Genomic DNA, 27,987 nt, shown 5'->3' with positions numbered 1-27,987 from the left:
AAGCAGAGGGTAATGTATCAAAGTGCAAAATGCAGTTTTATTAAGAATTATGGGGATTTTATTTTTCAGAAGTCCACATTTTCTGAAGTGTGGTTATTTTGCCTGCATAATTTAAAAAGCATACTGAAAGCATTTCATAAATGATAGCACTCCGTATAAAGTATGATCACCAAGAGGGCAGCTTATTCTTGCTTAGGACTAAGTAGAAATAACATTCATTCAAGATTAACTCTGTCTTCCTGTCTCTGAAGAGTGTTGGGACAGGGAGAGCCACCTTTTCCAGGGTTTGCAAAACAGCTCCATGTGGGACCACCATGGAGCCCGTCTCCCTGGGCTTTCAGCTTCCCCTCTCCAGTGGGTGCTGGGAGGGGCTTCTTCTGTGACCTGGGCTGGTGACTGGTGCTACATAGTGAGAAGCCCTGCAGGGCAGCCTCACCAGCCCAGGGTGGCCCTGCCCAGCCCTGGTCAGTGAAGAGGAGCTTCCAGACACACCCATCCTGATGTTGTGCCCATCTTCCCTGAATGCACTGGGCACCTGCCTGGTAGCTCCCAATTTCTCACTAGGGGCTAAATGGCAAGAGGTGATGTTGGCATGTTAGGATCTGGCTACAATGATGCTGGGCCGTGCTGTGACAGCTGTGGGAATGCCCCTGACTGCACTGTCACTAACACACAGCTCTGCAGTAGAGCTATTTACATGAGTTAAGTCCAGGAAATTCACTTTTTCCAAATGCCCACCACCCAAGATTATTCTCCTCTCTAGCAATATAATAATGTTCACTGGAAAGTGATGCTAGTCATAATTCTTGTTTTATTATTATTCTGAAAATAATAGTTTATGGAGGAAACTCCTGATTAAAGCCATGTCAGGAGCCTGTCCGAGGATACAACAGTTGATATACCTCCTTTTAATTTCACACAGGGTCTTGCTTTGTCACCCAGGCTGCAGTGCAGTGCTGTGAATCATGGCTCACTGCAGCCTTGACCTCCTAGGCTCAAATGATCCTCCCACCTCAGCCTCCTGAGTAGCTGGGACCACAGGGACATGCCGCCACATCTGGCTAATTTTTGCATTTTTTGTAGAGACGAGGTCTCACCATGTTGTCCAGGCTGGTCCTAGACTCCTGGGCTCAAGTGATCCCCTTGCCTTGGCCTCCCACAGTGTTAAGATTACAGGTGTGAGCCATGGCACCCAACGATATCTCTTCTTTTTATTGGCAAGAAAGATCTCTCCCCTTGTCAACAACTTGCAGGCCCATCAAGGAAAACAGGTGGCAAGACTACCTCAAATGACTCTCAACACTCCTCCTGGAGGGTGGCCCTTCTGGGGAGGTGACTGACTTTAACTAGAGGAGGCACCCTGGCATGCAGACCTGATTGGGGTGATAAGGCAAGGCTCCCACACCTGGAGGAAGGTGGTCTGGATCTAGGAGCCAGGGAGGATCAGGGTGCTTTCCTTGTTGAGTAGCTCAGAAAGCGGCTACTGACACCAAAGCACATCATGTTAGTTTCGAGGTTTGCTCCCCAGGGAGAAATTCCTGCCAGCTCGGGGGGGAACCACGCACAAGAGCTTTGCCACATCCAGCGCGTCGATGGGATCCACGTCCCTCAGTCCAGCATCCCCTGCGCCCAGCAGGCTGCCAGGCACGTAGTATGTGCTGAGCAGGTGTTTGTTGAACTGGATGGCCAAGGGCTTCCCCTCGCTGTGCAGCCTCTGGTGCTCAGTGAGGTGCGAGCTCCAGTTGAACATCTCCCCACATTTCTCACACTTAAACGACTTCTCCCCGGAGTGGATTTTCTGATGTTTAATGAGACAGTGGTTCTGGCTGAAGGCTCTGCCGCACTCGCTGCACTTGTAGGGCTTCTCACCGGTGTGGATGCGCTGGTGCACGATGAGGGACGAGTGGCAGCTGAAGGCCTTCCAACACTGGCTGCAGTCGAAGGGCTTCTCGCCTGTGTGGATGCGCCGGTGCACGATGAGGTAGGCGTGGGAGCTGAAGGCTTTGCCGCACTCGTTGCACTTGAAGGGCTTCTCGCCGCTGTGGATGCGCCGGTGCACGAGCAGGTACGCGTGGCAGCTGAAGCCCTTCCCGCAGTCGGCGCACTTGAAGGGCTTTTCGCCCGTGTGCGTCCTCTGGTGGAGGGTGAGGCGCGAGCGGCTGTTGAAGGCCTTCTCGCAGTCGCTGCACTTGAACGGCTTGTCCCCGCTGTGAATCTTCTCATGCACGGTGAGGGATGAGTGGCAGGTGAAGGCCTTGCCGCAGGAGCCGCACTGGTAGGGCTTCTCGCCCGTGTGGATGCGGTGGTGGCGTGTGAGGTGTGTACGCTGGTTGAAGGCCTTGCCGCACTCGCCGCACCGGTAGGGCTTCTCGCCGGTGTGCACCCGCAGGTGCATGCTGAGCAGCGAGCTGCAGCTGAAGGCCTTCTCGCAGGCGCTGCACTTGTAGGGCCGCTCGCCCGTGTGGATGCGCTGGTGCACGTTGAGGGACGAGTGGCAGCTGAAGGCCTTCCCGCACTCGCCGCAGAAGAAGGGCTTCTCGCCGGTGTGGATGCGCCGGTGCTCCAGAAGGTTGGTGCTCCAGGTGAAGGCCTTGCCGCATTCATCGCACTTGTAAGCCTTCTCCCGGCTGTGCCAGCGCCGGTGCAGCGTGAGGGAGGAGCTCTGGCGGAACGCCTTCCCGCACTCGCCGCACACGAACTCGCCCTCCCCGGCGCCCGCCCCGCGCTGCCGGCGCACCTGGGGGAACTTTTCTGGCTCACTTGGCGTGGAGGCGTTTTCCCCTGCACACAGTCTCGCGGGGGCCTTGGTTCTGCCCTCAGTGGCCTGGACGTTCTTGCGTGTGTCCAGCAAGGGTCCCCCCTCGGGAACGCGTTGCTGGGCGAAGAGGGGACACCTGAGGGGGAATTCCTCTACAGGGACGTCCCAGACCATGGCAGGTGCAGGCGCCCAGGGCGCAGCCTGACTCCTCTGCAGAGCACCTGCCTGGCGCCCCCACGCCTGCGCCCCGCCGAGGGGCCGCTCCATGATGGGCTCCTGGGCCGGTTCTTCTTTGCAAATGCCCTGCTGTTGAGAGGGCACCGCCTTCAGCTCCCATTCTGTAAGATATTGAAAATGATTTTCTGTGAGCAAGAGGAAACCTGGCCTAGAATTCAGATTTGAGAATTGGCCTGGAGATGCAGATAAGCCCAGAAAAGAGAGGAGAGGCCACCAGGGCCAAGGCTGGAAGGCGCAGGCAGAGAGAAGGGAGAGCCCAGGATGAGATGGGCAAGCAAGAGCGGGAAGAAGGGAGAGGAAGAACACGGAAGGAGCTACCAGAGAACAAAGACCAGGAGAGGCGGAGAAGCCAAGGGAATCCCGGAAGGAGCAGCTACTAGCACCAAGGGGGCTGAGAAAGGGGCAAGCTTGGGAGCTGTTGATGAGGATTACACGCATTCACAGACACGTCGGCTGACCGACTGCTCTGTATCAATACCATGGCAGGTGCTCGCAATACACAGGACAAATACATGTTTTTTCTTTGTTTGTTTGTTTTGAGACCGAGTCTCGCTCTGTCGCCCAGGCCGGAGTGCAGTGGCGCGATCTCGGCTCACTGCAAGCTCCGCCTCCCGGGTTGACGCCATTCTCCGGCCTCAGCCTCCCGAGTAGCTAGGACTAACAAATGAATTAAAAATTGTCTGTGGTGCCAAAAGGAAAAAAGGGCTCCCCACACCCCAGCGCTTCCCTTTAGAACACTGGGAATTGCAAATGCTTTCTCTGTCTCCAGACGCATGCAAACCTTTTCAGAAGCAAAATGAGCCTAGTAACAGGAGTCGAGTCCAAGATGTAACTTCCTGCTTGTCAAAAAGATACAAGAGGCTGGGAGCGGTGGCTCATGCCTGTAATCCCAGCACTTTGGGAGGTCAAGGTGGCGGATCACTTGAGCCCAGATCAAGACCAGCCTGGGTAACACAGTGAGACCCCGCTACAAAAAATACAAAATTAGCCAGGAATGATGGTACCTGTCTATAGTCCCAGCTACTCAGGAGGCTGAGATGGGAGGATCACCTGAGCCTAGGGAGGTTGAGGCTTCGAGCTATGATCATGCAACCGCACCCCAGCCTGGGCAATAGAGGGAGACCCTGTCTCAAAAAACAAACAAACAAAACCCAAAAAGCTGTACTCTTCCTTTAGGTGAAGACATTTGCCCTGTGTGCTGGGTTGGATGTGTCTCCTCTGTCAAAGGGGGAGGTTTCTTTCTCTCCTGTACACCACATCTGGTTAAACACTTATTCAATAAGAAGGCTTTCTTTCTTTTCTATCTCTATAGCAAGGTTTTCTGAGCTGGCAGGAGATTTTATTTCTAATTCTGTCCTCCCCAGGCTTAAAAGGGAGCAGTCTAGTGCAGCGGGCAGAGCTGCATGGTGGTGCTGCCTGTGGCCCCAACCCATCCAGAAGAGCAGGGCAAGTGGAACTGGCCATGGCACACATGGCAGGTAGCCAGGTGGAGAGTGAACAGCATGTGCAGAAGCTCAGAGGTGAGACAGTAAGATGAAGACAAGACACGCAGAGGCAGGAAGGCTGAGAGGTGACCCTGGCAAGGTGGATGGGTTCGAGGTGACCAGATGCCTGACTCAGAGGGCAGCCGGGGAAGAAAGGCCTTTTGCACAGAGGGTGACGTGATCATATGGTGTCTTGACTGGGGGCGGGGGAAGCAGAGGGTGGGGACACAGTCTCGCTCTGTTGTCCAGGCTGCAGTGCAGGGGTGCAATCACGGCTCACTGCAGCCTCCAACTCCTGGGCTCAAGTGGTCCTCCCGCCTTGGCCTCCCAAAGTGCTGGGATTAGATGTGTGAGTCCCTGTGCCTGGCATAATGGTTTGTCTTGAAGGTGGCTTTGGTGGTGTGTAAGGTGGTTGGAGCCAGCAGTTACGAAGGCCAGTTAGGGAGGCCATCTGAATAATTCAGGTGAAAAATGGCAACTTCAGACTGGAACCAAGGCTGTGAAAATGAACAGGAAGCAGCAGATCTGAGAGCCATTTAGGTGCTAAAACTGATGGCTCTAGCTGTTGACTGAAGGTGGCAAGAGAGGAAATGGGGGAGAGGATAAGACCTCAGCAAACACCCAAGCCTGGGTGGATGGTGGAAGCTTTTACAAAGACAGGGACGGGAGGAGGAAGGGCCAGTTCCAAGTCTGGTTTTAGACATGCAAGCAGAGGCCCACGAGATGGTCAGTGACACAGGGCTGCAGCTCAGCTGGTGTTGCTATAGTGTAGACCACATCCACACCAAGTGAGAGGTAAGAGTCTAGGGAAGGTGCACAGAGCAGAGAGAAGAGGCCCAGGCCAGAAAAAAGTTGTTTTGGCAGCAATAGGGCCAACAACACAGCAGGGCACATTCATCTAAGGGATACTGTGCAATCAGTAAACATCACGTGAGGATGCTCACTATGCCATGGCCAGTGTGGTAGCCAGACTCTGGCGTGAGTGCTGTGCTTCCGAGGGTGCATAAGGCTTTATTTATTTATTTGTTTGAGGTGGAGTTTAGCTCTGTCACACAGGCTGGAGTGCAATGGTGCGATCATGGCTCACTGCAACCTCTGCCTCCCGGGTTCAAGCAATTCTCCTGCCTAAGCCTCCAGAGTAGCTGGGATTACAGGTGCTCACCACCACGCCCAGCTAATTTTTTTTTTTTTTTTTTTTGAGATGGAATTTCACTTTTGTTACCCAGACTGGAGTGCAATGGCACGATCTCAGCTCACTGCAACCTCTGCCTCCTGGGTTCAAGCGATTCTCCTGCCTCAGCCTCCTGAGTAGCTGGGATTACAGGCATGCACCACCATGCTCAGCTGATTTTGTAATTTTAGTAGAGACAGGGTTTCTCTATGTTGGTCAGGCTGGTGTTGAACTCCTGACCTCAGGGTGATCTGCCTGCCTCGGCCTCCCAAAGTGTTGGGATTACAGGTGTGAGCCATCACGACTGGCCACATGTAGCTTTAGAAAAGTCTATCCGCACACAGAGGGAGGGCCCAGAAGAATCAGTGACATGGTCAGTTATTAGAGAACTGCTATCTCTGGGTGGAAAGATTATGCAGGATTTCAGTAACCTTTCAGCCTCATTTTCAGTATATTCATATATGAATCAAACAAAAATATGAATTTTTTGAAATATGAATTTTTTCAAATGAAATTCATTTGAAAAAAATGAATTTTTTGGGAACAGGAGGTCCTCTGGGCCAAAAGCGGTGAGGGTCTCAGACTGGAACCCAAATCCCAGTGTATACTCTGAATTTTGTTAAAGAGGACAAAGCAAGCATCAGAGGCTGGGGTGAGAAATAAAGACCAGAAAGCTGGGGCTGCAGCCACTGTGGCAGGTTGGGGCTGGGTGGTGTGTGGCAGCGGAGGGGGATGGAGGAGGGGCTGCCTTCCCCGACCCCCGTGTTCTGTGCTCCACAGCTTATCGGCTGCCTTTCCCACAGAAAGGTGTTTCTCGAGCTTTCTAGACACCTAACATGCTCAGCAGTCACTGTCCAATAAATTAAGCCGAATTTATCACTTATTTATCAACCAACTCAGAAGAGAAGTCTACAAAAAGAATGTTGGAGAAGAAAAACAGACAACCTTCTGCTCAACACCCACCCCAGTCCCCTTTCCCTTACGGAGGGCTGCCATCTTGGCCACAGCCTGGAAGCCCTCACTGACATTGACCCTGACCCTGATGCTGGCCCTGACCCTGACGCCGATGCTGACCCTGATGCTGATGCTGATGCTGATGCTGACTCTGACCCTGATGCTGATGATGGCCCTGACGCTGATGCTCACACTGGCCCTGATGCTGATGCTCACGCTGGCCCTGACACTGATGCTGGCTCTGACCCTGACGCTGACGCTGGCCCTGATGCTGATGCTGATGCTGACCCTGACACTGACCAACGCCAGCCGCCCCTTCCCTGGTGGCCCCCTGCCCCCAGTCCCACACCCCCAGCTGCCCAGCCAACACCACTGGCTCAATATTTCTATTCCTGCCTCCCCATCCCCATCAGCAGGTGGCCATTTGGTCCCAGTGGCCAGGTTTGTTCCCTGTTGTATCCCAGAACAGGTCTCAGCACACAGGCAGTGCTCAGTACGTGCTGAAGGGAGGCGGGCGGGAGGGTCTGGCGGGGGACCTGAGAAGGGGAGATGGAGCCGGGGCAAACTGAGGGAGGAAAATAGGGGCCATAGGAGGAGGTGCCACCAGGGGTGCTGGGGCTGGCACCCTTCCACCTGTGCCTCTGCTCACCTGGACAGGGCCCTCTGGGGACTTCCCTCTGCATGCTCCATGGCTCCTCGCCTCGTTCCAGATGAGAGATCACATCTGGCTTGTGCAGTGGAGGTCCTGCTCGTGGAGAGAAAGTGGGCTGGGCATGCTGCAGCTCTCCAGGCCCAGCTGACCTTACAGGCCGCCCCCTAACAAGGACAATGCCTGTGAAGTGGACACCCGCTCTGGGAACAGGAGGTCCTCTGGGCCAAAAGCGGTGAGGGTCTCAGACTGGAACCCAAATCCCAGTGTATACTCTGAAGACCCCACGTGTGCTGACGTCCTTACTTCATTGCTCGAGGACCGTTCCAGAGCCAGCTGGGCTCCAGGGTCCCACCTTCTTCTCTTCTCTCCCTGCCCCCATCCCAGGACCAGGGGAAACACCAAGCAAGGATGCTACCAGCTCTCACACTGTCCCCTGGGGACTTCTGGCGTGGCCGAGGCCCCTGGCCATGAGTGCCCCAAGGCACAGGCCTTGCTTCCCACCCCATGACATATCTGGCACCAGGGCCGGCACTGAAGGGATCCTCCTTAATATCTACCATGCAGAAGAAGGCTGACAGCCGACACCCAGCCTGGGGCTGGGGGAATTTTACCTAGGGCAAGAAGGTTCTGGTAGTTCTCCAACATCACATCCCGGTACAAGGCCCTCTGAGGGGAGTCTAGTTGACCCCACTCCTCCTGGGTGAAGTCCACAGCCACATCCTTGAAACTCACCGATTCCTGAAATGACATATAGGTTCTCACTCACCCAGGACTGATTCTGTGTCCATGGTTCCAAAGGAGCCAGAGATTGATTAAGGACCCTACAAGTAAAGGGTTAACCTCAGGTGACCTTCTCCCATGCCAGAAGGTCGTGCTGTAGACACTGACCATGACTGAATTCGGGGACCAGGGGCAGGGAGGGGGGCTGGGAATTGGCATGCATTCCCACACCACCTTCTAGATTGGGAAAGCAGGTCTGAATAGACACCACAGGGCCCTGGCAACTTGAGGTGGGACCCAGGGGCCGTACATGGCTGTTGTATCAGGCTCTAAGTCCTGGGTGAGATGCTATGCTTCCTGGAGTCAAGAATTTCAAACTCAAAAATTTGAGAGAATATTAATAGTACAAAAATCCCAGCAACTCTATTCAAAGCTCACTAATGCAAAAGGATCCGAAGCCAGACTAGAAACTGTTATTACACTCTAAGGAAGGAAACCTTGTATATATCAGCAAGTTCTGTGCCCCAAGGGACCAAGAGAGGCTACCTGCAGTCCTCACCTGACTGCCTTCCAATCCTTCCTGCCTGCTCCCCCTGGGCCTGGGCATCCTGGCCACCACCCAACTCCAGACTTGCTTTGATCCTTGAAACGATCAAATAGATACCAAGTAATTTCACTGCATCCCAGAACAAATCCCAGAAACACTGAATTCCAAAAACCTACTCAACAAAGTAAAATTCACAATGTCCAGCATCCAATCAAATAACTAAAAGGTGAAAAATACTAATGAAATCAGAGGAATTAAGAGTATATTAGAACAGTATGTGTTTACCTCAAAAGAAGTCATTAAGGGAGGAAACGGGAAACAAAAAAGACATAAGACATAGAAAACTAATAGCAAGGCCGGGTGGGGTGGCTCACGCCTATAATCCCAGCACTTGGGAGGCCAAGGCGGCAGATCACCTGAGGTCAGGAGAATTGCTTGAACCCAAGAGGTGGAGGTTGCAGTGAGCCAAGATTGCGCCACTGCACTCCAGCCTGGGTGACAAGAGCCAAACTCTGTCAAAAGAAAAAAAAAAAAAGGACATGTAAATCCAACCATATTAATAATTACACTAAATGCGAATAGTTTAAACACTCCAATTAAAAGGTGGAGATTGTTAAACTGAATTAAAAAAGCAAGCTACAGAAACCCACTTTACATACAAAGATAGGTTAAAAGTGATAGGATAGAAAAAGATAAACCCTGCAAATACTAATTTAAATAAAAAAAAGCTCAAGTGCCTATAGTAATAGCAAAGTAGATTTCAGAGAGAGGACTATCGGAGATAAAGAGAATATTACATAATGATAAAACAGTCAACTCATTAAGAACTCATAGCAATCCTAAATATAAATGTATCTACTAAAAGAGCTTCAAAATACATAATGCAAAAACTGACAGAACAATTAAAAAACACCATCATTCAACTTCACTTAACTGATATTTACATAACACTCTAACCAACAAAGGCAGAATACATATTTTTTCAAGGGCATGTGGAACATTTACCAAGATAAACCACACTCTGGGAAATAAAATAAATCTTGGTAGACTTGAAAGACTTTAAATCACACAAAGTTCATTCTTTGATGACAATAGAATTAAATCAGAAATCCATAATAGAAAGTTATCTGGAAAATGCCCTAAATATTAGGAAATGAAACAACACATTCTGAAATAACATATGGCTGAAGAATACAACACTAGGGAAATTAGAAGCTATTTTGAGCTGAATAAAAGTGAAAATGTAACATAACAAAAGTTGTAGGATATAGTTGAGGCAGTGCTTAGAAATTTACAGCGCTGAATGCTATATGAGGAAAAAAGGTATCAAATCAATATCTATGTTTCAATCTTAAGACACTAAAGTAAGTAAAGTAAGTTTCAATCTTAAGACACCAAGGAGATAATAAGGATCAGAAATCTCTGAAATGGAAAACAGAAAATAGAGAAAAATCAATAAAACAAAAAAATTGTTTTTTGAAAAGATCAATAAAATTGACAAACATATATTTACTATATGGCTCAGCAATTTCACACCTAGGTATTTATGCAAGAGAAATTAAAATGCACAGCCATACGTGTACTCAAATATTTATAGCGGGTTTATTTGTAATAGCAAAAGCCTACGAGTAACCTAAATGTCCATTGGCTGGTGAATGGATAAGCAAACTGCGGAGCAGTTTGCTCCATCCAATGGAGCAATGGGATGAACTGTATACCCCTCACCTCAAATTCTTATGTCTCAATGCTCGGTAACTCCGAGAGAGGTTTTTTTTTTGTTTGTTTGTTTGAGACATGGTCTCACTCTGTCACCCAGGCTGGAGTACAGTGGTGCAATCTCAGCTCACTGCAACCTCTGCCTCCTGGGTTCAAGAGATTCTCCTGCCTCAGCCTCCCGAGTAGCTAGGACTACAGGCGCGCATCACTACGCCCAGCTAAATTTTTGTATTTTTAGTAGAGACAGGGTTTCACCATGTTGGCCGGCTGGTCTTGAACTCCTGACCTCAAGTGTTCCACCCACCTCAGCCTCCCAAAATGCTGGGGTTACAGGCGTGAGCCACTGCACCCGGCCTGGAGAGAGGTTCTTTAAAGAAGTAATTCAGTTAAAATGAATTCAATGCAGTGGGCCTTGATCCAATATAACTGGTGTCCTCATAAGAAGAGGAAATTTGGACACAGACATAGAAGAGGTAAGACCATGTGAAGATGCAGGGAAAAGGTGGCCATCTACAAGCCAAGGAGAGGCCTCAGAAGAAATCAACCCTGCTGACACCTTGATCTCAGATTTCTTGCCTCTGGAACTGTGAGAAAATACATTTCTGTCATTTAAGCCCTCCTGCCATACTTTGTATGGCAACCCTAGCAGACTAATACAAATGGAATATTACTCACCCATAAAAAGGAACAAACTACTGATTCACACAACAATATGGATAAACTCAAAAGCATATGCTAAGCAAAATAAAGCAGAGACAAAAGACCACATAGTATAAATTCCATACGAAATCCTTAAAGAGGAAAATCTATAGGAAAACTATAGTGGTTACCAAGGGGAGAGGGGAGACGACTGAATGCACAGGGGCATGAGGACATTTTTGGGTCATGGAAACGTCCCATATCATGATTGTGGTGCTGGTTACACAACTGTATACGTTTGCTCAACCTCATCAAATTGTATACTTAAAATTGCATGATTGTGCTGTATATAAATTATACCTCAATAAAACCTTACCCCCCAAAACACTGGATTTCAGATGAGGAGGTAGAGATGAGGACAAATGCTGAGAACACACCCCTAACTGAGGCATGCAGGCATGAAGGATGACGATAGCAGAGGGAAGGAGAAAATGGGCTGAAACAAGGCTCCAAGCCAGGTGTGGGGGCACACACCTTGGTCCCAACTACTTAGGAGGCCGAGGTGGGGGATTTGCTTGAGCCCAGGAGTTGAAGGCTGCAGTGAGCTATGATTGTGCCACTGCACTCCAGCCTGGGTGACAGAGCAAGACTCTGTCTCAAAAAAAAAAAAAAAGAAAAAGAAAAAGAAAGAAAAACAAAAAAATAGCTCCAGAGGTATCAGAATATGGTGTTGGCCAGTGAGGCTGTCAGACGCTACATGGCTTCAGTGCGGGGAGCATAAACCAGCAAGAGTAGGGTAGGGTCTGAGGCCCACACAGGCCTTTTTGATGGGTATTTCTGGCCACTGGGAGAAGTCCATGTCTAATGTGTCATCATTCTGCAGGGAAAGGAATAAAAAACCCAGACAGTATGCACTGGAATCAGATGCTGATGTGGTAATGACACTAGCAGAGAAGTCAGAACAGACCACACAAGATGTCCCAGGAGACAGAACAACTTGAACTGTGAGTGAGAATGAGACTGTCAAGAGAAAATGCCAAAGCTGATGTGTACTCAGGAGAGTCAACTGGTTATTCAAAGATCTAACAAGCTAATATTTTAGGAATAGGAATATCACATGCACGAGGGACCTACCACCTAGATGGAGCTGCACAGACACATACAGACATACATACATGCACACACATTTTTTTTTGCTGAACCATTTGAAGGTAAGTTGCAGACATCATGATGTCTCACTCTACAGTCTTCAGCTTGTATCTCCTGTGGATATTCTCTTACATAATCACAGTACTATTATCACATGCAATAAATTTCATATTGATACAATATGACCTAAGAGACAGCCCATTTTCAAATTTCCTCTTGTCCCAAACTGCCCTTTATCAATTTTTTTGGATCTATCCCCTAAGCAAGGAACATGCATTGCATTTGACTGTCAAGTTTCTTGAGGACTATAAAGCACTGTGACACACTACAGAAGTGAGGCACAGCTCACAATACATGTTTTGCAGCTGTTTCTAGCTGGCTATAATCTGCCATCACCTCTTTTGAGTGGCAGGCTGACAAAATCACAAAATGCTAAAAAAAAAAAAAAAACCCAAAGACCCCTTATTCCTCCAGATCTTTCACTCTACTGTGCTCTCTTTGTCAACTGCACCATTCTAAATACAACCATGGGGTGACGTGGTTGCGGTAGAAAAACAAAATGAGGAACAGAGTCCACAGTCTGTAAAAGGAGGGATCTGGGTCCCATTTGGCTGCAGAAATTCCCAGGGCCAATTCCTTGCTGAGCCCCCAGATTCTCTAAATCTCCAGGACTCTCCATGAAGGCCCCATGCCAGGGGCCGGGTACAGAGGAAAGCACACAGGGATGTGTCCCCTACTGCCACTCTTAACCAAGTGCTGCAATCCAGCCCTTCCTGAGCTGCTCCACGTGCCCCTGTCTGATTCCACTCCCAGTAAACCAACCGTGCAAACATCCTGCACCAACCCCTGGCCAGCACGTGGATAGGCAAAGCGACCCCATGTGAGCCGTCAACTACTTTCTCAGATTCCACTAAAACCACTCCTCAGAGATCCCAGCACAGCGCTGGGCAGAGAGATCCCCAGCAACTGACCCACTGAATTGGACTGGGCGAGACATTCAATAGAGTACATCTCGAGGGCACACCTCGGGCAACATCTGGACTCTTCACTTGGAGCTGTTCCCACTGCCCAGAGCTTCCTGAGGACTGGCCAGCAGGTACCCGGGTGAAGGTCTGTGGAAGGCTGACGATCCAGGGCTGGGGAGGGAATGTGCCAACCCTCTTCATAAAGAAGGAAGAACACACAGCCACTCACCTTGGACCTGGCTTCGGGAAGACCCCAACCCGATATATCCTCGAGATTCTCTTTCAGGGAAAGAGCAGGATCCTGAGAGGAAAGAGCTGGGGAAGGAGAAATGAGTCAAGGTCACGGCTACCAGGCTCACGGCTGAGCTTAAAGCCCACCTGTCGTGGCACAAGTGAAAATCAGAGAGGAGGCAGAAACTGCCAGCAAGGCCAGGTGGGGAACGAGACCCAGTAGCTAGCACCAACAGAAACAGCATCGAGGAATAATCTGCCTGTGTCTCAGACACTCCAATTCATGACGAAAAGAGCTGCTACCCCCAATCAAGCACGTCTGAGTGGGAACAAATGATTGGGCACGGGGAAGAAAGAAGCAGGAGGCCAGGAGCGATGGCTCACGCCTGTAATCCCAGCACTTTGGGAGGCCGAGGCGGGCCGATCGCTTGAGCTTAAGACCAGCCTGGGAAACATGGCAAAACCCCGTCTCTACTAAAAATACAAACATTAGCCGGGCGTGGTGGCGCGCGCCTGCAATCCCAACTACTTGGGAGGTTGAGGCGGGAGAATAGTTTGAACCCGGGAAGCAGAGGTTGCAGTGAGCGGAGATCAAGCCATTGCACTCCCGCCTGGGTGACAGAGTGAGATTCCATTTAAAAAAAAAAAAAAAAAAAAAGATGCTGGATGCTTCTGGGAAACTGGCCTGATCTCTCTGAGTGTCAATATCCTCAAGTGCAAATCCACAGACATACTGACTACAAGAGTGAAGCTGTACCTGTCTTCTCGGGCTCCGGGGCAGGGATCTCCATGGCCTCCACGGCAGCCTCCCCGGGAGGAGCGGGCAGCTGTGTAGCCTCCAGGATCCAGGGCAGGCCCTGAAGAGCGAGTCCTGCTCCTGGGGCTGAGGGGCCTGCAGCGGAGCCCCGCGGGGCGGCCACGCGCTCACAGCTGCACGATCACACGCACGGAGCCCCCTCCCCGCGCCCGGCTGAGGTGGGGTTCAGGCCGGCTCCGCAGATACCCACTCCCCACACCAGGCTCAGCCCCATGCCCGGCGCACTCACGCCCCGGCACACCCCCGCCACACGCTCCTCCCGGCGAACTCGCGCTCGGAGACCAGGGCCAGGCCTAAGGTTCCGCGGCCCGGAGCCATCGGACGCGGAGCGACCAGCGGACAGGTCCCGAAGCGGACAGAGACCGCCGACGGTCTGAGGGACCGGCAAGTGGACAGACCGGACTCCCACAAAAGGACTGCGACTGCCACAAAGAGCAGCAGGCGGCCGCTGCGGGAAAGTGCGCCTGCGCGAAATGGGCGCAAACTACACCTCCCGGGAGCGTTTGCGCCGCGCAGGCGTCAGACTCCATTTCCTAGAGCGAGTTCGGGCCGGTGCTTGCGTCCCGACGCGAACGAGTATCTAGCACATCCTTCTAGGAAATGTAGTTCCTGGGCCCACAGCCGGGAGCTCCGGCACCCGCCATGCTCTTGCGGGCGAATGTCGCTGTGTATCTCCGTGTGCGGATCAGTGTAGTGCCGCTGCATGGGTGTCTAATTGCGAGGATATTGGGAGGGCGGTGTCCAGGAACTAGAATTTGTCCCGTTAGTTCGTCCACGTCCCCACGTAGCTGGGAGTCGGGTGGGTTCCTGCCCACATCTGTCTGCAGGAAAGACTCAAGCCCCTGGTCTTGCGGATATTGGGAGTGGTGGGCCTGGCCTCGAGGGGTTTTCCAGGGGCCCTGCCCCCACTCCCCCTTCTCGAGCCACATATCTGAGGCCCATGGGCGGGGGTCCCCAGAGGTGGAGAGCCTTGGCCTAGTCCCCCCAGAGGGTCCTGTCCACAGTTCACCCTTGGGGCGGGAAAGGAAGGTCTGGGTGGCGGCCCAGTCCTGGCGGCACAGAGCTCTGCCATGAACACAGTGATGACGCCAGCGACAGAAACATTGAAGATGTACTGAGCACCAACGACACGCCAGGCCTACTTCAAGAGCTTGGAGTACATTTTTCTGGCAGAATGCTCACGGCAGTGCAGGGAGGTTTGCTAACTACTGTCATCCCATTTGGGAGATGAGGAAGTTGTGGTACAGGTGCGTGGGGTAACGTGTCGCAAATCACATAGCCAGAAGTAGGAATCCAGCACCGAAGTGCATTGCCACATTCCTACTGAGAGGTGGTCCGGGGTGGGGCGGGGTGGTGCACACTCCAAACCCTTCAGCCTCCCACCTTAACCGCAGCTTAGGCTTGGCCACAGGCTCTCACTTGACACCTGTCCACTGCCCACATCAGCACAGCTGTGCCCAGACCTCCCCTGCCCAGGGCAGCACCCGTGTTTGATTTTGTTTTGAGACTGGGTCTCACTCTGTCGCCCAGGCTGGAGTGCAGTTGCACAATCACGGCTCACCGTAGCCTCAATCTCTTGGGCTCAAACTATTCTCCCACCTCAGCCTCCCGAGTAGCTGGGACTTACAGACATGCACCATCACGCCCGGTTAATTTTTATATTCAGCGCCCATTTTTAATAGCAACCCAGTGAGAGGGGACAGCGTGCTGGCAGTCCTCACAGCCCTTGCTCGCTGTCGGCCTTGGCGCCCACTCTGGCCGTGCTTGAGGAGCCCTTCAGCCCACCGCTGCACTGTGGGAGCCCCTTCCTGGGCTGGCTGCGGCCAGAGCCGGCTCCCTCAGCTTGCCGAGAGGTGTGGAGGGAGAGGCGCGGGCGGGAACCGGGACTGCGCGCAGCGCTTGCGGGCCAGCACGAGTTCCGGGTGGGCGTGGGCTCAGCGGGCCCCGCACTCGGAGCTGCCAGCCGGCCCCGGGCAGTGAGGGGCTTAGCACCTGGGCCAGCAGCTGCTGTGCTCGACTTCTCGCCGGGCCTTAGTTGCCTCCCCGCGGGGCAGGGCTCGGGACCTGCAGCCCGCCATGCCTGAGCCTACCCACCGCCGTGGGCTCCTGCGCGGCCCAAGCCTCCCCGACAAGCGCCGCCCCCTGCTCCACGGCGCCCAGTCCCATCGACCACCCAAAGGCTGATGAGTGCGGGCGCACGGCGCGGGACTGGAAGGCAGCTCCACCTGCGGCCCCGGTGCGGGATCCACTGGGTGAAGCCAGCTGGGCTTCTGAGTCTGGTGGGGACTTGGAGAACCTTTATGTCTAGCTAAGGGATTGTAAATACACCAATGGGCACTCTGTGTCTAGCTTAAGGTTTGTAAACACACCAATCAGCATCCTGTGTCTAGCTCAGGGTTTGTGAATGCATCACTCGACACTGTATCTAGCTACTCTGCTGGGGACTTGGAGAACCTTTATGTCTAGCTAAGGGACTGAAAATACACCAATCGGCACTCTGTATCTAGCTCAAGGTTTGTAAACACACCAATCAGCACTCTGTGTCTAGCTCAGGGTTTGTGAATGCATCAATCAACACTGTATCTAGCTACTCTGGTGGGGACTTGGAGAACCTTTATGTCTAGCTAAGGGATTGTAAATACACCAATTGGCACTCTGTATCTAGCTCAAGGTTTGTAAATGCTCCAATCAGCACTCTGTGTCTAGCTCAGGGTTTGTGAATGCACCAGTGGACACTCTGTATCTAGCTAATCTAGTGGGGACGTGGAGAACTTTTGTGTCTAGCTCTTTGGGTCCAGGCTGCCTTTATGAGCTGTTAACACTGCGAAGGTCTGTAGCTTCACTTCTGAAGCTAGCGAGACCACGAACGCACCAGAAGGAAGAAACTCCACGCACGCTGCGTTTAAGAACTGTGACACTCACCACGAGGGTCTGTGGCTTCATTCTTGAAGTCAGTGAAACCAAGAACCCACCAATTCTGGACACACCAGGACAAGAGCCTTGGTGGGGTATAGAACTGTTGATTACACAGTGCATGAGTCTATGTGTAAGTTTGTGTATGTGTTTGTTTCTCTGTGTATCTTACAGGTGTAGGTGTTGGTCTGCTTTTGCCTCACATTTCTTATGTGTTTCTGTCCTGGTGTGCCTCTGTGAAACAATGTGTACGTGCGCCTGTGCACAGGTGACTCTATGAGTGTGTATGTGGGCACTGTCTCAACAGTTCTGGAGTCTGGATAGGTGTTTGTGTGCAGGCTTGTGTACATGGGACAGGAACGTGTACATGGGAGTGGAACTTGTGTGCACGGTGTGCTTGCTGATGAGTCTAATGTGATTATCTGTTGGCATCTGGCTGTTGCATCTGACTAACAGGTCAGGTCTGAGTCTTTCTTTTTTTGTTTTTGAGATGGAGTCGCGCTCTGTTGTCCAGGCTGGAGTGCAGTGGCGCAATCTCAGCTCACTGCAACCTCTGCCTTCTGAGTAGCTGGGACTACAGGTGCCCACCATCACACCCGGCTAATTTTTTTGTAATTTTAGTAGAGATGGGGTTTCACCATGTTAGCCGGGATGGTCTCGATCTCTTGACCTCGTGATCCACCCGCCTCGACCTCCCAAAGTGCTAGGATTACAGGCCTGAGCCACCATGCCTGGCTGGGTCTGAGTCTTTCTGTATAAGTGCACGTGTATGTGTGTGTGTGCCTCACTGTTTACACAGATCTGAATGTATGACTGGCATATCTGTGCATGTAACTCTGCAGTTCATCTCTGTAGATTGTGGATGTATCATCTATGTCTGCTTGCCTGAGTGTGTTCTGTGTGATAGTGAGTAGATGCCTTACGCTGGTGACTATGGATGGCGTCTTGTTCAGGTGAATTTGTAGACCTGTGTGTGTGTGTGTGGTTCTCTCAAAGTTCTAGTTTGTTGTGAGATGGTATGCACCTCTTTTCATTTGTGGGGCTGTAGACCTCGCAGGTCCAGTTGTGGCTGTGTGTGTGCCTGCATGTGTTCTTCTGTATGCCACTCTGTGTTGACTTCCAGGGCTCATCAGCGTCAGTATGTGCATCCTTGTGTACATGTGTATGTCACTGTGGGCCTCATGGATCCCCTGTGTCTGTAGGAAAGCCAGTGTGAGCCTAGGGATTCTATATTGAGTGCTCTGTCACCTGCGTCTCTGCAAAGGCTGTAGGGACAGGGATGTGTCCAGCCTGAAGGGAAGAGTGGAAGGGAGGATGCTGTTACTGCTTTCTGCTCACTATAGACTTCTGAGGATGGGAAAGGCATTTACCGCAAGACCATTTAGCCTAAGATTCTCACTTACATAAGAAGTCCCAGGTCATGTTCTGATTCCTAAGTTCTCTGATTCCTCAATTCTCGAGGGTTGACCAGCAGGGCTGTGTGAAGGCCCAGTGAAATAATGGATATATATGCCCTTTTTTTTTTTTTTCCTGAGATGGAGTCTCACTCTGTTGCCCAGGCTGGAGTGCAGTGGTACCATCTCGGCTCACTGCAGCCTCCGTCTCCCGGGTTCAAGCAATTCTCCTGCCTCAGCCTCCCCGGTGGCTGGAACTACAGGCACCTGCCACCACGCCTGGCTAATTTTTGTATTTTTGGTAGAGATGGGTTTCACTATGTTGGCCAAGCTGGTTTCGAACTCCTGACCTCAGGTGATCTGCCTACCTTGGCCTCCCAAAGTGCTGGGATTACAGGCATGAACTACCATGCCTGGCCTAAAGGCTTTTAAAATTCACTTGTATAAGCTGACTTAGTTTTCTTTAACTTTGTGGAAAAATACAAAAATGGCAATCTCTTTTATCACACAAATGTCTTTTTAATAGAGTTTTTTTCTAATTGATGTATTATGTACTTTTCATTCACTAATTATTAATTGCTTACAATTGAAGTGTTTGATGAATTAATATTTAATTGCATAGATGAAGATGACTAGTCATAGGCATTTTACCAACCAATACTCATTGGATTCATGTGATGTTGCAGGCCGAAAGAGGGAGGGTCATGATCAACTCTGTGTACCACTGGAGGTTATATGAGTAAACAGTAAACTGTTCTCATGAATGCAGAATGTTGGCAAACTGCGTCTGCCACCCAGAGGGAATGCTGAGGGCAGTCATGCCCCAGGCCCGGTGTTTCTTGAGATTAGGCACATCTGAAGCCTGTTAGCAATAATGTGAACCTGTGATCAATTGAGAAGCTGACCAATCATTACCTCCTGCTCCCTGCTCTTTCTACTCAATAAATATGAAGGACTGTAGAAGCTCAGGGCTGCTGCCCTTGCTCACTAGAAGCTGGGAGCCCTCTTCTTCTTCCCTGACCCTTCTTTAAACAGTTCCTTTTTTCCTTGGTTTTCATTTCTTCATTCGTCCTCCTTCGTTCAGTCCCACAGTAACTGTGGCAAACCGTGGGGACTGCCACAATGTGATGTCAGGGAGCTTTTTTATTTGGTAAAAGGGAAGAGATACCAGAAGAATGAACGCAAGAACTGAAACAGTGGAGACACCTAGAATGATTAGTCTAAGATTTAAATCATTTTGTTGTCTTCCCAGCGTACTTATTATCCTGATCATTGTCATCAGCATTGTTTGGGTCCTTTTCGCACAGATTTCTCAAAATGGGTAACTCCATAACAGTTGGAAGCTTACGAATTCGTGTAATTTGTAAGAGGGCAATTTGGGAGTACCTATCTATTTTAAAATTCCAATAACCTGGGAATTTCATCCCATGTCTAGAGTCTTTTATGTAAAATATTTCCACAATTAGGAGAAATATGTGCATGGGGATTTTCTATGTAGCAGTGTTTTGATAGAATAGAAAGTTGGGGCAAACCAAATTTCCATCATGAAGGAAATAGTAATACACTGAATAATAATACAGTGAATATTATGCAGGCTTTAAACATCAAAAAAGAGCTCAACTTCTGACTTCCGATGATCACATTGAAGTAGGTCACTGCTGGTTTACATTTGATTTTCATATGGGAACTCCAGGTGTCTGCCTTAGTGATTTTACATGTGGCTAAATTTAGCTAATGAAAAGCTGTTCAAAGTACGGCAAAATGAAACTTTAAAACAGCATCTTGTCAACAACCAAGTGGACTCGTTTCACATAAAACCCTCACATTCATCTCCCTGTCCATCATTCTGTCTGTCCACACAGGCATCATTTGTGGCTTCATCTACATCTGGGGGCATCATCCACAGCTGGGGGCTTCATCCATGTCTGGGGGCATCATCCGCAGCTGGGAGCTTCATCCACAGCTGGTTTGCCTGATCTGTATCTGAGTCACAGATACAGATTATTAAACCTAGCAATTTTATTGAGTTCCACTTTAATAGTCTTTGTTTCAAAAGTTGTTTGTTGATAATTTAATGAAATAAACTAAACCAGAATTACCCTCTTTTAATTATTTCCTTGTGTCAATATAGAAAGAGTGAATTTAAGGAAACACTGAGATGCCCCTGTCCATGTTTGTGGATGGGAGTGTTGGATCTAAAGCCTTTCTCTGGTAGGTCTCCAGAAGATTGCCCTGCCTTACGCTTGCCGTCTGTGGGTTCCAGAGGCTTCCATTTGAAAGGAGCCTCTCTCCCCACTCTGCCTCAACCCACACCAGCTCTCCCGTAACCCACTGACTTTGTAAATGCTTTCTTCCACCTGCACCTCATTGAATTCAAGACTTTGGAAAATAGTCAAAAATTCTAAAAAGGTGGGAGTGGGTGTGATCTGGAAATCCCTGCTGTAATATTTTTAAGGGACTCTGCTGGAAACTATTAGTTTATGTTTTAAATAAAACCATCCCTTAGCACTAGAATATCAAGCCATTCATTTTTTAACAGAACTTTGAGATATAATTCAAATACAATAAATTTCACCCACACACAGTGTACACACAATTCAATGGTTTCTAATATATTCACAGAGGTCTGCAAAAATTGCCACAGTTTAATTTTAGACAATATCATTTACTGAGATCCTTACATGCATATAGATGTAGATATATATAATTTTAATATCATCTTGAATATTGTAATATTTAATATTGTACTATATCTATTTGTCTTTATATTGCTGTTTTATTTTGTTATTCTGAATGACGATCTCCATGTACCTTTATATAGGTTTAAAATACACCTTTTACAACTGAAGAAATTAAATTGTTTCTAGTAAATCACATAAGAAACACATATGCTATCGTTATAAAAATTCAAATACTGCTTAGGTCTGTAGAACGAAATGTGTCACCGCCAGCTCCCAGCCCACTCAGTCATCTACATCCACTTACACAAAGATAGACATGCCCATGTTTTTACATAACGTAATCCTGCTTTGTGTGTTGTTCCCTAACTGGCTTTTCCATATAAAATAGAATGTGGTGATCATTGCTTATGAGTGCATATAGGTCTCTCTCATTCTTATTTATAGTTGCATCATTATTCAACAGGGTATTTGACCATAATTTGGTCACTTTTTCACTGTGGAATTTTTATGTTGGATTCAGTTATTTTTTACCGTTACCTACACTACCCTGGGCATACCTGTATATTCATCTTTTTGGTACCTTAGTTAGGTGGGTTTTTTCTTTTATGATTGATTTCTAAAAATAAAATACTGAGGCAAAGTATAAATTTTTAATATTATTATTATTTTTTTGAGACAGAGTCTCGTTCTGTTGCCCAGGCTGGAGTGCAGTGGTGTGATCTTGGCTCACTGCAAGCTCAGCCTCCCAGGTTCATGCCATTCTCCTGCCTTAGCCTCTCAAGTAGCTGGGACTACAGGCGCCCACCACCACACCCAGCTAATTTTGTTTTTGTGTTTTTACAAATAACACGGGGTTTCACCATGTTAGCCAGGATGGTCTCGATCTCCTGACCTCATGATCTGCCTGCCTTGGCCTCCCACAGTGCTGGGATTGCAGGCATGAGCCACTGCACCTGGCCATATTTTGATAAAAAATTAAAAATCTGTGTTTCAAAAAAATTTAATGATATTATACTCCCACCATCAGTATATGAGAGTTCCTATTTCCACACACCCTTAGTTACAGAGGAAATGACCAATGCTAATCTTGGCCAATTTTATGATTAAGAAATATTTCCATTTTTAATTTGGATTTCTCCACTTATTAGAGAGATTGTGCATTTTTGCATATGTTTACTGGCCAATTGTATTTCTCGCTGAGAATTTCATTATGATTTACTAGTTTTCTAATTCATGTAATGATATTCTTTATATATTCTGCACATTTATTAATTCCATATAATTAGCAAGTTTGTTTCTTAAGGTCTGTATCATAACTTTTATTTTGTTTATATTATCTTTGTTTTGAAGAAACTTTCATTTTTACATAGTCAAATTGTTGAACATTTTCCCTGCCATTTCTGGATTTTGTGACTTGCTTTCAATAGTATGTCCTTTTAGGGCTTTATTGATTTGTTTTGTTTAAAGAACGTGCTCAAATCTTACATTATTTAGTAATTTTCTTTCTCCCATTAGAGTACATGGACATTACTAATTCCAGCTAATGTAGATCAAATGTATCATTTGAATTTCTGTGTAGTAATGCACATTGTAGATAAGTTCTGATTTCTTTATTCCGTATTAGATGGATATTAAGGTTGTTTTTAAAAATTCCCACCACTGATGACTTCAATAATCATTAATATACATGGATCCCACTGATGTTTTTGTTTTATATTTCTTCTTTTCTGTAGTATAGGATTCTCAAAGTGGTGTAACTGACCTATGATACATTTTAATTATAATTTTAATTATACTGGCAGATTACTTTCCAAAAAGTTGATCAATTCACACTCTTATCAACTACATAAGTAAGCCTCTTCCTATGTAGGCTAAATAACACTAAAAGATTTTTTAAATAAAAATGCTAATTTGGCTGGAGAAAAATCCCATAGGTGCTTTAATTAATCAATTTTTTTTATTTCAATTAGTTGTCTATTCATAGCCTCTGTGTGTGTGTGTGTGTGTGTGTGTGTGTATTTCTATTTGGCAGTTTATGGTTGGAAAGACTCCTAAAAAAAGAAATCTAAAAAACACACTAAATACTAAAATATATCTGATGAGTAAGAATTAAATTTCTGCATATCCAAAAAATTGCTAAAAATATTAAAACTGTAGTCAAAATAGCAGCTCATGAAACAAAGCAAACAAAAATACTAAACAAAAGAAACAGGCCAGGAGCAGTGGCTCACGCCTGTAATCCCAGCACTTTGGGAGGCCAAGGCAGGAGGACTGCTTGAGTCCAGGAGTTCGAGACCAACCTAGGCAACGCAGCAAGAACCCATGTCTACCAAACAATTAAAAATTAGCCGGGCATGCTGATGCATGCCTGTAACCCTAGCTTCTCAGGATACTCAGGTGGGAGGATCACTTGAGCTCAAGAGATCAATGAAGCCATGTTAATGCCACTGCACTGCAGCATGGATGACAGAGTGAGATGCCATCTCAAAAAAAAAAAGGAAAAGAATACTCTAGCTCCACTTTCCCACCACAGAAATCTAACTGGCAACTATCCACAGATGGGAATACCCTCAAGAATATATATCCCAGAACACAGAAGGAATGTTGCCCAGGCTGGACGGAGTGCAGCGGAGTGATCTCGGCTCACTACAACCTCTGCCTCCCGGGTTCATGCGATTGTCCTGCCTTAGCCTCCCGAGTAGCTGAGATTACAGGTGCCTGCCACCACACCCGGCTAATTTTTTGTATTTTTATTAGAGATGGGGTTTCACCATGTTGGCCAGGCTGGTCTTGAACTCCTGACCTCAGGTGATCCACCTGCCTTGGCCTCCCAAAGTGCCAGATTACAGGCGTGAGCCACCGTGCCCAGCCGACTATCTATTGACTTTTGACAAAGGCACAAAGAACACGCCAAGGGGAAAGAACACTATTCAATAAATGGTGCTGGGAAAAGTGGCTATTCATATGCAGAAAATAAAATTAGACCCTTATCTTACACCATGCCCCAAAATCAACCCAAAATGGATCAAAGACTTTAACATTATGCCGGAAACTGTAAAATTACTATAAGAAAACACAGAGGAAAAGCTCCATGACACTGATCTGGGCAATGATTTTTTGGGTATGTCCCCAAAAGCACAGGCAATAAAAGCAAAAATAGAAACAGGATGGCATCAAACTGAAAAGCTTCTGCACAGCAAAAGGAACAAGTAATAAAGAGATAACCCACGTCGTGAGAAAAAATATCTGCTAACCATACATTAGAAAAGGGGCTAATATCCAAAATATATGAGGAACTCAATCAACTCAACAGCAAAAGAACCAATAAGCCAATGTAAGAATGAACAAAGGAACCAAACACATTTTTCAAAAGTAGACATACAAACAGCCAATAGGTTCATGAAAAAATGCTGCCTCAAAGGCAGGTCCTGGGACCAGTAACATCACTATTATCTGGGAGTTTGTTCAAAAGGCAAAATATCAGGCCCCACTGCAGACTCACTTACCTGGAAGCTGCATTTGACAAGATTCCCAGGTGATCCACATGCACGTTAAAGTTTGAGATGCTTACTATAGACAGCAACTACTGAAGAAGCTCTGGGGCCCGGAGCTGACCAGTGGCGACCTAAATCTTCAGGAAAATGCAAATTAAAACCACCGTGACATAACATCTCCCTCTCATCAGAACAAGTTTTATGAAAAAGATGGAAGGTAAGTTTTGGCCAGGATGTGGAGAAAGGGGAATCCTAGTACACTGCCGGTGTATAGTACAGCCGCGATGGAAAATGGCATGGAGGTTCCTCAAAACACTAAACACAGAACTATCGTGTGAGCCAGCAATCCCACTTCTGGGAATATATCCAAGGGAATTGAAATCAATGTGTTCAGGGATATCTGCACTCCCATGTTCACTGCGGCCCCATTTACAGTAGCCAAGATGTGGAATCTGCCTAAGTGAATCAGCCTAAGATGAATGCGTACAGAAAAGGCGGTGCACGCATACAACGAAGTACTATTCAGCCTTAAAAAGAACAAAACTCAGCCGGGAGCAGTGGCTCATGCCTGTAATCCCAGCACTTTGGGAGGCCCAGGCGGGCAGATCACCTGAGGTCAGCAGTTCAAGACCAGCCTGACCAACATGGTGAAGCCCCATCTCTATTTAAAAAAAATACAAAATTAGCCAGGTGTGGTGGCACATTCCTGTAATCCCAGCTACTTGGGAGGCTGAAGCAGGAGAATCACTTGAACCCAGGAGGCGGAGGTTGTGGTGAGCCGAGATCACGCCATTACATTCTAGCCTGGGCAACAAGAATGAAACTCCATCTCCAAAAGAAAAAAAAAGAACAGAACTCTGTCATTGGGAATGACACGAATAAATCTAGAGGGCATACTGCTAAGTGAAATACAAATACCACAGAAAGACAAATACCACATAATCTCACATGCCCGTGGAATCTTTTAAAAGTTGAATTTGGGAGCAACCCACTCGGGTCCCCTTCCACACTGTGGGAGCTTTGTTCTTTCGCTCTTCGCAATAAATCTTGCTGCTGCTCACTCATAAAAAAAAAAAAAAGTTGAATTTGGGCCAGGCGCCCTGGCTCATGCTGGTAATCCCAGCATTTTGGGAAGCTGAGGCAGGTGGATCACTTGAGGTCAGCAGTTTGAGACCAGCCTGGCAAACATGGTGAAACCCTGTCTCTACTAAAAATACAAATATTAGATGGGCATGGTGGCGGTCGCCTGTAATCCCAGCTACTTGGGAGGCTGAGGCAGGAGAATCGCTTAAACCCGGGAGACGGAGGTTGCAGTGAGCTGAGATTGTGCCACTGCACTCCAGCCTGGGTGACAGAGTGAGACATCTCAAAAAAAAAAAAAAAAAGTTGAATTCATTCAGTAGAAGAATAATGGTTACCAGAGCTGGTGAGGTGGCAGAACAAGGGAATGGAGACTTCCTCTTCAAAAGGTACAAAGTTTCAGCCAAGCAGGAGAAAAAAGTTTTGAGGTCTATTGCACAGCAGGAGACTATAGTCAATAATAATGAATATTTCAAAATAACTAAGGAAATTTTTTTTTTTTTGAGATGGAGTCTGTGTCATTCAGGCTGGAGTGCAGTGGCGCGATCTCGGCTCACTGCAAGCTCTGCCTCCTGGGTTCATGCCATTCTCCTGCCTCAGCCTCCCAAGTAGCTGGGACTACAGGTGCCCGCCACCACGCCCAGCTAATTTTTTGTATTTTTAGTAGAGGCGGGGTTTCACTGTGTTAGCCAGGATGGTGTCGATCTCCTGATCTCATGATCCCCCCGCCTCAGCCTCCCAAAGTGCTGGGATTACAGGTGTGAGCCACTGTGCCCGGTCTAAGAGAGAAAATTTCTAGTGCATCAACTTAAAAGAATGCCAAGTAAGTGAGGTAACAGGTATGTTCATTAGCTTGACTTAATCTTTTCATATTGTATTGTTAAGTTAAATTTGGTCTAAAACTGCCTCCACAATTCATATTAGCGCCAAACTGGAAAGTCCAGCCACAGAAGAGTAGATGAGCAAATTATGGTACACTTGTGGAATGGAATACTACTCAGCAATAGAAAGCAATGCAGCAACACCAAGGAGCCTCAAAAACATTAGCTACAAGAGAGTGCGTACTGCATGACTCCCTCTATATGAGATTCTAGAAAAGGCAAAACTAGTCTACAGTGACAGAGGGCAGATCAGGGGTTGCCTGGGGCTGGGTGGGGAAACTGCCAGCAAAGGACCACAGGGATTTCCAGGTTATGGGAATGTTCTGTATCATGATTGAGGAAGTGGTCATGAGGGTACACACATTTCTGAAAATTCATCCAGCTGGACACTTAAAATGGGCGTATTTTCTTGAATGTAAATTTTTCTCCGTAAAGTTGATTTTATTTAATTAATTAATTTATTAAGTTATTTATTTTTGAGTTGGAGTCTCACTCTATCACCCAGGCTGGAGTGCAATCGTGCAATCTCAGCTCACTGCAACCTCTGCCTCCTGGGTTCAAGTGATTCTCCTGCCTCAGCTTCCTGAGTAGCTGGAATTTCAGGTGTGCACCACCGTGCCCAGCTAATCTTCATATATTTTAGTAGGGACAGAGTTTTGCCAAGTTGGCCATGCTGGTCTTGAACTTCTGACCTCAAGTGATCCACCCGCCTCAGCCTCCCGAAGTGCAGTGATTACAGATATGAGCCACCATGCCCAGCCTATAATGTTGATTTTAAAACAAGAGAAATCAACATCACCAACAAATTAATTAATTAATTAAAATAAAATAAAGCTGCCTCCATATATAGCACATTATAATCTAACTTAATACATGTGAAAGGACAATAAATCTTGGGGCCCCAAGAAGCTAAAGGGAAAAGTCAAGCTGGGAACTGCTTTGGGCAAACCTGCCTCCCATTCTATTGAAAGTCTCCCCTCTGCTCACTGAGATAAATGCGTATCTGATTGCCTCCTTTGGAGAGGCTCATCAGAAACTCAAAAGAATGCAACCATTTGTCTCTTATCCATCTAAGAGTTGGAAGCCCCCTCCCCACCTTGAGTTGTCCCACCTTTGCTTCGAGCTGTCCTGCCTTTCCGGACCGAACCGAACCAACATTCATCTTACATATGTTGATTGATGTCTCATGTCTCCTTAAAATGTATAAAACCAAACTGTGCTCTGACCACCTTGGGCACATGTCAGGACCTCCTGAGGCTGTGTTATGGGTACATGTCACCAACCTTGGCAAATAAACTTTCTAAATTAACTGAGACCTGTCTCAGCTATTGGGGGTTCACATAGGTAAACAAAACAAACTGCAACCTAACCTGAGAATATGCCCTTGGAATAAGTAGCCCAGTCTCAGCCAATCACAGCAGCAGAGCTCTTGGCCCTTCACAGGCTGCAAGCTGCCAAAAACGTTCAAATAAGGCAACTGCAGAGCTGTAACCAACAGGCTATT

At 47.9% G+C, this 27,987-nt stretch overlaps 1 protein-coding gene across 2 annotated transcripts; it reads right to left on the bottom strand.

Moving 5' to 3' along the window:
• Positions 1–17: 17 nt before the first annotated feature.
• Positions 18–14,534, bottom strand: ZNF74 (zinc finger protein 74). 2 transcript variants are annotated; one of them, XM_019018080.4, is made up of 5 exons: positions 13,981–14,534; positions 13,222–13,307; positions 7,868–7,994; positions 7,254–7,349; positions 18–3,096 (listed from the first exon to the last, which is right to left on the bottom strand). In XM_019018080.4, the coding sequence occupies exons 1-5, from the start codon at positions 14,012–14,014 to the stop codon at positions 1,505–1,507; spliced, it is 1,935 nt and encodes a 644-aa protein (XP_018873625.1). In that variant the 5' UTR covers positions 14,015–14,534; the 3' UTR covers positions 18–1,504. The 2 variants fall into 2 exon arrangements, with proteins under 2 accessions (XP_018873625.1, XP_055230976.1); XM_055375001.2 differs by lacking the exon at positions 13,222–13,307 and having other exon boundaries at positions 13,981–14,083.
• Positions 14,535–27,987: the final 13,453 nt, after the last annotated feature.

The sequence above is a fragment of the Gorilla gorilla genome, chromosome 23 (genome assembly GCF_029281585.2).
Source record: "Gorilla gorilla gorilla isolate KB3781 chromosome 23, NHGRI_mGorGor1-v2.1_pri, whole genome shotgun sequence".
In the NCBI taxonomy this organism is placed as follows: domain Eukaryota; kingdom Metazoa; phylum Chordata; class Mammalia; order Primates; family Hominidae; genus Gorilla; species Gorilla gorilla.
This window is presented reverse-complemented; position numbering and strand designations above follow the sequence as displayed.

Coding starts and splice junctions, on each gene's coding strand:
- ZNF74 (XM_019018080.4), bottom strand. CDS start 14,014: ATGGAGATCCCTGCCCCGGAGCCCGAGAAGACAG. Junction 13,308..13,980: donor CCCGGAGCCCGAGAAGACAG/GTACAGCTTCAC, acceptor CTCCTTCCCCAG/CTCTTTCCTCTCAGGATCCT. Junction 7,995..13,221: donor TTCCCGAAGCCAGGTCCAAG/GTGAGTGGCTGT, acceptor ATGTCATTTCAG/GAATCGGTGAGTTTCAAGGA.